Source organism: Leptonychotes weddellii, chromosome 6, assembly GCF_054177405.1.
Source record: "Leptonychotes weddellii isolate Sample4059 chromosome 6, ASM5417740v2, whole genome shotgun sequence".
Lineage (NCBI taxonomy): Eukaryota > Metazoa > Chordata > Mammalia > Carnivora > Phocidae > Leptonychotes > Leptonychotes weddellii.
Window position 1 is genome coordinate 135,713,638 of NC_138374.1, and position 11,225 is coordinate 135,724,862.

At 57.1% G+C, this 11,225-nt stretch overlaps 1 protein-coding gene across 2 annotated transcripts in view; it reads right to left on the reverse strand.

The window, feature by feature from the left end:
* Positions 1–6,470, reverse strand: part of KIRREL1 (kirre like nephrin family adhesion molecule 1) — an 87,474-nt gene extending 81,004 nt beyond the window's left edge. For both annotated transcript variants that reach the window (XM_081825361.1, XM_081825360.1), the window contains exon 1: positions 6,192–6,470. In XM_081825361.1, coding sequence (XP_081681487.1) covers positions 6,192–6,243 — 52 coding nt within the window. In that variant the 5' untranslated portion in view covers positions 6,244–6,470. The remainder of the gene's footprint in view (positions 1–6,191) is intronic.
* Between the last annotated feature and the right edge of the window lie 4,755 nt (positions 6,471–11,225).

Sequence of the window (11,225 nt, forward strand, 5' to 3'; positions counted from 1 at the left end):
GTTGGTGGGGTGAGCATGCACGCATGAGGCAGGGTAAGTGTGCGCGCATGAGGCGGGGTGAGTGCAGGCGGGGTGAGTGTGCGCGCGTGCAGGTGGGGTGAGCGTGCAGGCAGGGTGAGTGTGCGGACGGGATGCACTCGTGTGCATCAGCGGGATGAGTGTGCGTGCGTGCAGGCGGGGTGAGTGTGCGTGCGTGCAGGTGGGGTGAGCGTGCAGGCGGGGTGAGTGTGCGCGCGTGCAGGTGGGGTGAGCGTGCAGGCGGGGTGAGTGTGCGCGCGTGCAGGTGGGGTGAGCGTGCAGGGGGGGTGAGTGTGCAGGCGGGCACACACGCAGTGCACGGGGCCTGTGTCCACAGACTTCCATGCGGCAGCAGAAGAGGGGAAATGCTGGTCCAGTGGGGCTTTCTTCTGAGAATCATTCCCCATCCCCACCGCACCTGCGTTCCAGCCCTGGCTCTGTCACTTCCTGGCTGCTTCATCTCTGACAAGCTGCTTATCTTCTTTGGGTCTTCTTTGTCCGTCTATAAAATGAGGATAGTGACTCCTGCCTTTCACAGATGACTGTCAGTATTAAGTTAGTTACTAATACGTACAAAACACAAAGTGCATCCTCCACAAAAACAAATGATCTTCTCCCTCCCTTGAAGTGAGCCCATTCTCTCCCGATCCCCGAGACTGCCTTTCCCTGGCCTCACATTTCAGGATCAAAAACATGGCCGGTGTTTCTCCTCCACCGCTGACCACCCAGCCCCACACGCCCAGCCCTCTCCGGGCCAGAGCCTCCTCCCACAGCCTGCCTAGGAAGATGGCCTGAAGGTGCCGGGAAGAAACCAGGCGGGAGCTGGGAGGTCAGAAGGGCCATGGCTCTCTCAGCTCTGGATGCATGGAGAGGGAGTTCCCTGTCCTCCACGGGGAAACAGCCCCCAGAAATCAGAGAGATTAAGGCACTGGCCCCCAGCTCTTCCCTCCAGTCCAAGTACTACCCTTCGCAAGTCATTTAAGCTCTTATGCTGTTTTCTCATCTACTAAATGGAGAAATCGTAACTATCCAGCCTGCATCATAGGATGGTCATCTATCTCTATTAATTGAGATGGTACATGTGAGAATGTTGAAATGCAGGGCACCACACAAATACACAGTTAGAAACTACGGGTAGAAGAAAGGGGGCTGACGCATTGCAAACCTCCTTCTGCTCACAGACAGGGGCAGGATGCACAGCTCCCACCCACTCTCAATAAAACAAGAGAGCCATCAAAGCGGGGCAAGGAGACGGACAAGGGCCAGGCACCAGGAGCAGCCTGCCCCCCAGCGTGGGGAGGAGGAGAGGAAGACCGCTCTCCCCTCCGAGGCTGCCTCAGCTCCAAGGGAGGCCCGACCCACGTGCGTGCGCCCGTCCCGGAGGTGCCTGGCAGAGTGTGGGCTCTGTAGCCGCACAAAGAGAGTTTTAATCTGGGATCTAACACCCCAGGTATGGCCTTGAACGAGTTAATTAAACTCAGCTTTGGTTTCCTTATCTATAAAATGAGGGGGAAGGATTTACTTCACAAGGCCATTATAAGGAATAAGGGATAATATGAAAAGCACACAGTAGGACTTCAATATGAAGGAATTTTGATGCGCTCCCACAAGCGCTCCTCACCCATGCTTGGCAGCAACGGCATCTCAAAACCCACTAGATCCGGCCCCTGAGCCCCCAGCCTCTGTGTCTGCCAGGAAGGGCCTGGCTTGGAAGTGACCGGCCGCCCCACGCTCGCGCCTTGCCTCTGTGTGATCCTGGCCCCTCCAGGAGTCCGCCTGGTGTGGAGTTCCCAGACGTGTGGTCCACAGACCTGTAAGGCCGTGTTCAAAATCAGAAACAAACACAGGGCTGCAACCCTTTTCATCTGCCAAGTAAAGTCCTTTAAAAAAAAAAAGCCACTTTTGAGCACCATCACACCATCCAAGAAAAACCATCCGATACTAAAAAATGTGGAAAGACAGAATTTCGAAATAAAGGATTGTTTTTAAAATGGGAATGAGTTTACCTTTACGGGATGCTCACTCCCTTTTCTCCCTAGTCCCCTTCCACTCTGGACTGGGAAAGATCTGTCCCAGTCCAGCATCAGTCCCTGGGGGCTTGTGGGGTCCCTGGACAGGGCAGGGGTAGGGGTGCGCGTGTTCGTACAGGCTTTGAGGTCAGTCGGTTCCCACAACCACCAGCAAGATATTTAACCTGTCTAAAACTCAATTCCCCATCCATGAAAGGGGGACAATTACAGAGCTGATCTCAGGGCTTGTTGCAGAGATTAAACTAGAGAATGCATATGAAGTAGTTAGCACGAGGGCACCACAAATGATCTGTGTTATTTCCAGCCTCAGAAATGCGGCCACCTCAGGCTAGTGTCCCCTCCTCACTGCCCGCAAGAGCCCCGGATCCTCCTCCCTGGAGTGCCAGCTTCTTCCACTCTGCTTTCTTCCCAGCCCCAGAGCTTCCGAGATCTCCAGCCCGCAGGGGCTGCTCAGTGTCCCCTCCTGGGCCTTCCGAGACCCAGTCCTCTCCAGGAGAGGTCCCCGAGGAGGCGGAAGGCCAGGACAAGAATCGGAGCAGCTGGAGTGAGAAGACAGAGAAGCATAAAGAAGAGCTGCGAGGAGACACAGACGACCCACCTGCCGCCCCTCCACGTGCAGCCACCAGGTCCTGATGGCAAGCGTTGCTGAGCCCTGCTCCCTGTGCCAGACACCGGTCCATGCACTAGGCACACACAGCACAATGCATTGCCATCCCAGCCCTGGGAGGTGCGATTTCTGTCCTCGCTGCACAGGCGAGCAGAGTGAGGCCCGGCGAAGGCGCACACCTTGCTCAAGCTGACATGACATGTCTACCAAGTGGCCAAGGGGGTGTAACCAGGGAGCGACTAGCCTGGGGCCTCGGAGGTAGACCGTGCCTTTCCCACACTCTAGCGCTTGCATCAAACCAATCAACTGATCAAAGTCAAGGGCACTCACCGAGTGGGCAACACTGGCATCAGAGGCTGAGGGGATGGAGGAGAAATTAAGACCCGGTCCCCAAGGGTACAAAGGCCAGAGGAGCTTCCATCAGAGCACTGGGCTCTCGTGGCAAAGGGTGAGAGCCGGCCAGTGCTGGCTTCCTGGTCCCTGCCCCACCAGAGAACCAGGCAGAGCAAGACAACCATAAGCCAGGGGCCTGGTAACCAGCATAAGGTGGGAGCAAAGGCCTCCACGCCTCCTCCTTCTGATCCGAGACTCTCTGAGGTCCAGGAGCAATGCCAGGCACGGAGCATGGGTTCACAGGCTTCCTTTAGCTCTGAGTGGAAGTAGAGCCCAATCAAGGTCAGAGGGGGACCTGGCGTCCTGATTTCTGCCATGTCTCCCCAGCCTCTTCCCCAGCCTCAAGGCCTGCTCTGGGCTGGGCAGACACAGGTGGGGCATCTGCAGCCCGTGTGCAGCGGGGAGGGGAGAGCAGATCCCAACTACCGATCCTTCCACACTCCCGTTCTCTGCCAGGACAGAGCTGTACTCAGGCCGTCCAATCCTAGGGATTTAGGAGGCTCTTGGCTCTTCCCTTGGCTCCTCAGCCCCCTGCCAAGCCATGGCAGGGGTACCTGGGGACCGCTGGGGGCTGGAGGGACAGATTTTTCTCCTACCCCCACCTCCATCCCCCAGAGGCAGCTCCCGCCCCGAGCCAGCCTGTCATCCCACATTGCTCTGATTAGCTATAATCTTTCTTTTTCAATTTCTCCTCCCAGAGACTGGGGAGCGAAAAAATCTCCCAGAAAATGAATAAATATTTCAATTTTCAGCGCAATCAGTCTGAGGAGCCGGCGCATGATGGAAACGGGGGGAAGGATAATGGTTTTCATTTAGATAAGATACAGAAAATTATTTAGTGAAAAATGAAGATTGATGAAGCCCATTGAAATTCTTTAAAATGCAATTTTTATTTCTCTGCCTGGGCTGAATCTCTCCTTCCCCCCCTCCTCTCTGTTCCCCCTCAATTTGACTGCCTTCTGCCACCTTCTCCCCTCTTCCCCACCACCAGCCTCCCCCCCAACCCCCCCACCATACCCCCTCCCCTATTTCGTCTCCCACTACCCCAGTCCCTGGCCTGGAACTCTTTCTTTTTAAGGATGGAGGCCAAGGAAGGTCACCTACCCTGTGAGTGTCCCAGTCTCCATCCTTGGTCCCTGCTCCTTCCCTCCCTGTTGGCTCCCCAGTCCCTCCCAGGAACCTAGGCTGGACTTCCTCTTCCCTCCCTGTCCATTTTCCCCCTTCCTTTCCTTTGGCACCCCTCCCCCACCCAAATACTCGCACACTCCTTAGGGTCTCGGGTCTTGCTTTCAGCCTCCTGGAAGGCAAGGAGGTGGGAGCTTGACTGACCCGACCCTCGACCCTCCCCCTCCCCAAAGGGAGGAAGGCACACAGCACACTCCTCTCTTTCTGACCGATTCTGTTCCCGATTCAATCCACATGTCTCTCCTGTTTGCTAACTGCAGCTTTTGTTCCTTGAAGCTCATTTTGTTCCATATTGCTGACATGCTGGGGCTGCAGGAAAGGGGCAGACATAAGCTTGCCCCCAACACACGCTGCTACTGAAGCCCCCCCCTCACCCCCCTAGCAGCCAGCTGAACAAAGTCAGAACTTGCGTCCTCTTCCCAACTTTCTGCCAAGCGGCTGCTTGTCCTGCCAACCCCAGGGCCAGGCCTCCTTCCCCAGCACCGCCTCTCACCCCGCTCACACTGGGGATGCGCGCCCTTCCCAGATCTTAAGCCTGTGTTGGGGGGCATGGGTGACTTTACAGGAAAGAAAGATCCAGACCAGCCCCCCACCAACTCAGCCAGGCTTTGCCTTGGGAGCTGGGGAGGGGCCTGGTAAGGAGAGGAGGTGTCGAGCACAACACCCCACCCCTAAACACACACACACACACACACACACACACCCCAGCCCAGGAAGGGAACTAAGAACAGGGCAATACCTGAGGGTGTTCTACCCCAAGTGGACTTCCCTCCACCCAGATTCCGCTCCACCCAAAAGGGGACCACCTCCTCCATGATGTAGTCTGTCCACCTCCGTAGGTGTCTGCCTATATGAACGTCTGTTCAAGTTTCTTTGTTTGCTGGAGGGTTGGTCTCTGTAGAAGGGTTTCAGTGTGTGTGTTGCATCCTTGTAAATGCCCGCCCGCATACATGCACTGTGTCTGGGTGAGTTTTGATGTGTTTGGGTGCATGAACGTGCAAGCCGACGTGGGGGAGGAATCTGTGTTCCTCCGGGTGTCAATGCCTTTGTGTGTATGTGTCTGTCTCCGTTTGGGGATGCTTGTGGGTATATCTGTCTCAGTAGGTGAGTCGTCTGTCTCGGTGTCTATGACTGTTTTTTGGTGTTTGTGTGTCAGCTCCATTTTTGGAAGGGGGCGGCTAGCTCGGCAGGATTAACTCTTCCTTAGAGTGAGACTCAGGAGGCCAGAATGCACACCCACAGAGCCCAGTGCTGGCTGAAGCCTGGGCCCTCTGTTTCCTCAGCTCCCCCCCACAACCCCCAGCCTCAGGATACACTAACGTCCTCATCTCTCTCAACCTCTCCCTCATTTCCCAGCTTCTCCCCTGCCAGTTCCAAATACGCCCCGACATCCACACTTTCCCGCCCCCAAGTGGGATGTGAAGCCCCCCTCCAAGTGCCCCCCTGAATATCCAGCCAGCCCGAAGCTGCCTGTGGAAGTCCGCTCCCCAGCCGGCGCCTCCGCGAGCAGGAGTCCCACCAGAGGCCCCCAGGCAGCCCTCCCCGTTTCCAGAGGGGGCGGCCCAGACAGGCTGGAGCGCCCAACCCCCCCAAACCAGGGGCTAGGCTGGAGTCGGGATTCCCTTCGTGGCATCTTCGGGAGCCGGGTCCCCAGCTTTCCGCGCACCTCCCACCCCAAATCTGAAATCCCACCCTCCTCCAGCCCTCATCACCCCCTCCGCCCCCCCTCCCGCAGGACCCGGGCGTGCGGACTCCCGGCCTCGGCGGGCAGAGGCAGGGAGGGCGCCCGAGGCTCGGGAGGGCGCTGTGTGCGCGTTCGGGTCCCGCGACGGCCCGACCCCAGCGCTCGCGGCCGGGGACAACTTGGGCGCATCCGCGGGAAAGTCGGGCCCGCGCCCGGGGTGGGGGGGGCGGGCTGCCTGCCCGGCGAGGCGCCGAGAGCAGGCGGCGGGGCTTACCTTGGGAGAAAGTGTCGGAGAGAGTGAGGATCCAGACGAGGAGGCTCAGCATGCTGCCCGCCGCCCGCCGCGCCGGGGCTCCGAGTTGGCGACGGAGCGCGGGGCGCGGGCGGGAGGAGGGAGCGGGGCCGGAGCCCGCCCCCGGCCCTGCACACGCGCGTGCACACGCGCACACACACTCGCACGCGCGCACCCCCGCGCGCACAAACTCACTTCCCTGCCCTGCGCTCTCCTGAGCCCTCGGCCCCCAGCCGCGGCCCCCGCCCTCCCCGCCTCCCGGGCCCCCGCGGGACCGCCCTCGCCCCGGCCCGGCCCTCTCCCGCCCGGTGCTGCTGCTCGCCCAGCTCGCGCTCTCCGGGGCTCTTCCGCTCTCCGCTCCTCCGGGCCCTCCCCTCCCCTCCCCTCCCTCCCCGCCCCTCCTGACGTCTCCTCCCCCAGCCCTCCCCCAGCCCTCAGGCCCCCGGCGCGCACGCACACCCCTCGCCGGGACTGAGATGCCCGCGGCGCGGGACCCGGTTTGGGGGGGGGGGCAGGGACCGGCCACCGCGCCCCAGCCGTCACACACACGCAGCTTGGGGCCCGCGCTGCCGAGGGGGCGGCGGGTTGTGGGGGCGGCCGGGCGAGGACCTGCCCCTGGGCCGGGGGATGGCCGTGATGGGGAGGCACTGTGAGAGTGCATGTGTGTGTCTGCGTGTGAGTATGGGGGGAGGGGGGAACGCGGTGGGCAGGTGGTGGGTCTTGGAGTCAAAAAGCACAAAATCCCTGGGTTTTTTTCTTGTTAATCCCACATCCAGAATCTAACCCCTAGATTCCCGAAATTGGGAATTCTCGATGGACTACTGAATGCTGGGGTGGGGATGCGATGTGTGCCTCTCCCCAACTACAAAACCCGGAGCTGGGCACTGGGAGCTGCTTCTCAGAGCCGCCTGGAGCCCCTGCCCGGGCCGCCCCCAGCACACAGTGGGGCTAGGCCAGCTGTCGCAGCCCGCAGCCGGCCGGGAAGGGGCGCAGTGGGCTCCTGCCTTTGTTATCCCGGGTGGTACCGTCCAGGAGGAGAAAGTAGCCAACTCCACGGCTGGGAAGGGCCAAGGGGAGGGCAGCCACGGGAGGATCTCTAAGCACAGAGGAGTTTGAGATCCTTTGGGGTTGAGAGATCTGGGAACTGGGAAGGGAGGGTGTTCCCGGTGAGTGGAATGAGGGCATTCCGTAGGGGTCTCCTTTCCTAAGAGCCCAGCTTGGCCACCAGGCCCCCTCCCAACCCCAACCAGATGCTTCTGCTCACATTGTTGCTGGGAGTGCCAGGAATCGGCGTCCTAGGGGATGAGTTGAGGACAAATCACAGACATTGCAGCGGAATTGCACAACTTTACAGGACTCTGTTGGTCTAGAGAGGTCTCCACTTCTTTCCACCAGATTCTCGGCCTCCTGGGTCCCTAACGCTACCCGCCAAGAATTCTCAATTTCGGCCCCTGAAACGCAGGCGCACGGCTCTCTGGTGCCCCCTGCTGGTGCGAGGCGGTCTCTTCGAGGAACCTGACCCCGGGCTGAACGGTCCAGACACATCTGCACACAACTGGAGGACACAGATCCACAGGCAGAGAAACACACGAGCTCATATTCAGGAGCACACTGTGCACAGCCCGGGAGTCCTTCATACGCTCAAACACACATGTGCACAGGCAAACGCACAGTTTAAAAGTAAAGAGCCATAGCCAACCCAGAGAAATAGGAATATAATCACAAATACATTTGGAGAGCCACACACCAGTGTGCAGACACATAAGGGCTTTTCATTTCTCATTCATTAATCATGCATTCCACAGATATTTCTTTAGGGCCTGCTTGTGCTGCGCTCACAATTCTAGGCCTTGGAGATATAACAATGGAAAAAATTTTTTAAAAAAGAAGGCTAAGTCCCTCTTTCCTAGAGTTCCATTCTGGAGGGGAGGAAGAGACAGTTTTTACTGCCTCTCTCTATTTAAATATATATAAAATATAAACTGTACCAAGTTGCAGTAGACGCTGTGAGAGACAAACAGTAACAAGGGAAAACTGCTCTGCTAAAGCACCATTTGCGCAGGGACCTGAAGGAATTGAGGGATTCAGGTATCTGAGGGGAAAAAACAGCAGGAAGGTGGTAACAGCCAGTGCAAAAGCCCTGAGGTAGAGGTGTTCTTGGAGTATCAGTGAGACTGCCTTTTCTCCTTCTCACTCTGCATAAAGGTGCACAGTAGGGAGGGCCAGGGTGATAGCTATTTAGGACAATGTTGAGAAGAAAAAGTCCAAAAATGAGGGAAGAGAATATTCTTAGCTTAGAGCTTCTTACCCACCTTCTTCCGGCTTCTGTTCAGGTTTGATGGTGATTCTTAGTGTGAGCAGGGACTCGGTTATCAAAACTTATCTCTTTATTACCTTGAAACCCTAGCAGCAGCAGAACGAAACTTCTCAGTTCCTCAACAGCCAAAGCAGTCACCTCACCCATCTTGCCCAGTCCCTTAACTTTCCTTCTGCCTCTCTTTAATCTCAAATCCTCACCAGCTCTGCTCATACGTAGCAAACACACTTCTCCAAAATCCCCTCCACATAAGCCATTCAACATCCCCGATTCTGGAGCTGAAGACCCCAACTCCAGTCAGTGGTCCTCAACACCAGCTGTGTATCATAATCTCCTGAGAAGCTTTTTAAAAATGCCGGTGCCTTGGCCTCACTTCCAAAGACTGTTCTAGAGTGAAGCCCCAAGCACTGGTATTTTTAAACATCTCCCCAGGTAATCCTAATGGGCAGCCAGGGTTGAGAACCACCGAGCTCAGCAAGGCCCTGCTCCCTGGGCATCGCCCCCACAAGCCTGCCTTCATGGGTGCCTGCCTGCCACCCATGGGGGTGCCTGCCCTACCCCCCAGCCGTGTTACTGAGAGCCAGTCCTGCAACATGTCCCCGTGTTACTGAGAGCCAGTCCTGCAACACGTCCCCTCCTGCAACTCCCCAGCCTTTGCTCTGTTCTCCTCTCTCTGGCACCAATGTTCACAATTCTACTTAAATTAACTGAGTCTACTAGAGTCTAATCACATAACTCTCATCAAACTGGGGGCATCCTGGGCCTGAGTCCCCAGTAACCAGTGGATGCTCCCAAAGGCAAAGCCTGTGTCTTTTCCATCAGACCAGACATACCTCCCCAGGACAGAATATCTGCCTCCCCTATCAAACTTGGGGCCCCTTGGGGGCAAGGGCTGTGCATGCCCCCTCAGGCTGCAACTTCCTGAGGGCAAGTTGGGGAGCCCCTCTCCCCGTCAGAGGGACAGCAGAGTTGTTGAGAACACAGCACATGGATCCAGAAACCAACCGGAGGGGATCCTCATCCAGGTTCTGTCCCTTACTTTCTGCATGACCTTGGCAGTTTATTTACCTAACCTCCCAGTCCTTGGTTTCTTCATCTGAAAACAGGGATGGGAGAACTTCCTGTGGGGGGAGGTGTGAGGATTAAGTGGGTCAGTATTCTGCAGCTCTTGGTGCTAGGCACATAGTGAGCAGGAAATGCTAGCTGTGATTATTTTCTCCGTGGGAGCTCCCCAATGCAGGGACTTCCGAACGCTCCTCCTGCTGGAATTGTCTCCGTCCTCATCCTTGGGCACAGGGCCCTGCCCAGACAGAGGTATGCATGCCTGGAGGCAGAGGGAGTAATCCCTGAGGACACCTTCACCCAGAAAAAGGAGAGAAGCAGCCAAAGGTTATATATGGAGTTAAGAGAAATATTAATAATTTTTTGAGCACAAAAGCAAAAAGATCAAGAGGTCAGAGAGTGAGCAGGAAGGCAATTTATGACCATCCGCAGGAGAAGCCACCCTGAGAGACAGAAATGAATTCTTTGTCTCAATGAGGGCTAAGAACAGCAGAACAATTCTATAAATTGTCCTCTTTCCCCCAGAGGGGACGGAGGATTGTGTTCCTGCTGCTTCGCAGAGATGCACGAGAGAAAGGCCAAGATCTTGATTTTCAGCCTGGAAAATAATCCTGGCCACAAAGGAAACCCCGAGTCCCCAGAGCCAGAGGTCATCCTGTGTGCACCCTGCCGCAGAGATTGCAGCCCAGAGTGGTGAGCGAAGCCCTCCCGCTCTCAACTGCCCCCAGCACCCTGACTCTCCCCGTTCCTTCCCCCCTGTCCTGTCTCCCCGCCCCCGTGGCTGCATAAAGCCTTCCAGATATCAGGCCTGGGGCTTTCCTGCTGCTATCCCAGCCCATTTTCCCTTGTTCTCATTCTCCTTAGATGCCCAGCTTTGGGGTCGTACAGGAATGAGAGCAGAGCGCCGGAGGATGGCCTCACTGGCCATGGGGAGAGACTCGATGGGCACCATGAGGGCAGCCGGGGGGCGCAGTAAGAAGAGGGGCCTCAGGGGTCCCGTGGGGAGCTGGACAAGGAGGTCAGGCCCTCGATGGAGCAAGGGTGTCAGCGAACCCCTGAGGGAGCAGTGGAAGGACTAAAGGCTAGACCCCAGAAGGGACTGTCTACTGAGGAGCAGTGTCCACAGTATTTAGGGAGAGGTTTGGACAGGGGGAAGCTGCTTCCAGGCAGGGCTTAGGAAGGATGAGCTTGGCAGACACAGGCTCCCAGGGCGTGTTTCCCATGTGCGAGACTTGAGTGTGAGCAGCGTGTCCCATTCCTTACCACCCATTCAGCCTCAGATCCTAGCTCCGACCTGGGGAGACAATTTGCACTCAATGGACCAGTTACCTCTTAGATGTAAGGAGGATTTCATGGCCTGAGGTCACAGGGATCGGAAGACCCCCTGCTTCAAGTGAGCAGCCCAGCCAAGACCAGCTCAGAGAAAGAGAAGAGGGTATGGGTTCAGGGCCAGGGGAGTGGGCGTGGGCGCAAGGAAGGGAGAGCAGGGAACAGACTCATTAGGAAAAAACGGAAACAGTAATGTGAGCAAAGGCGCAAACACCCAGCCTCAAAGCCAGAAGGGCCTCGACGGCAGGGACTCCAACTCCCCTTTGAGATGGTGAGATGCTCCTTCAAGGCCACAAAGCAAGTCCCAG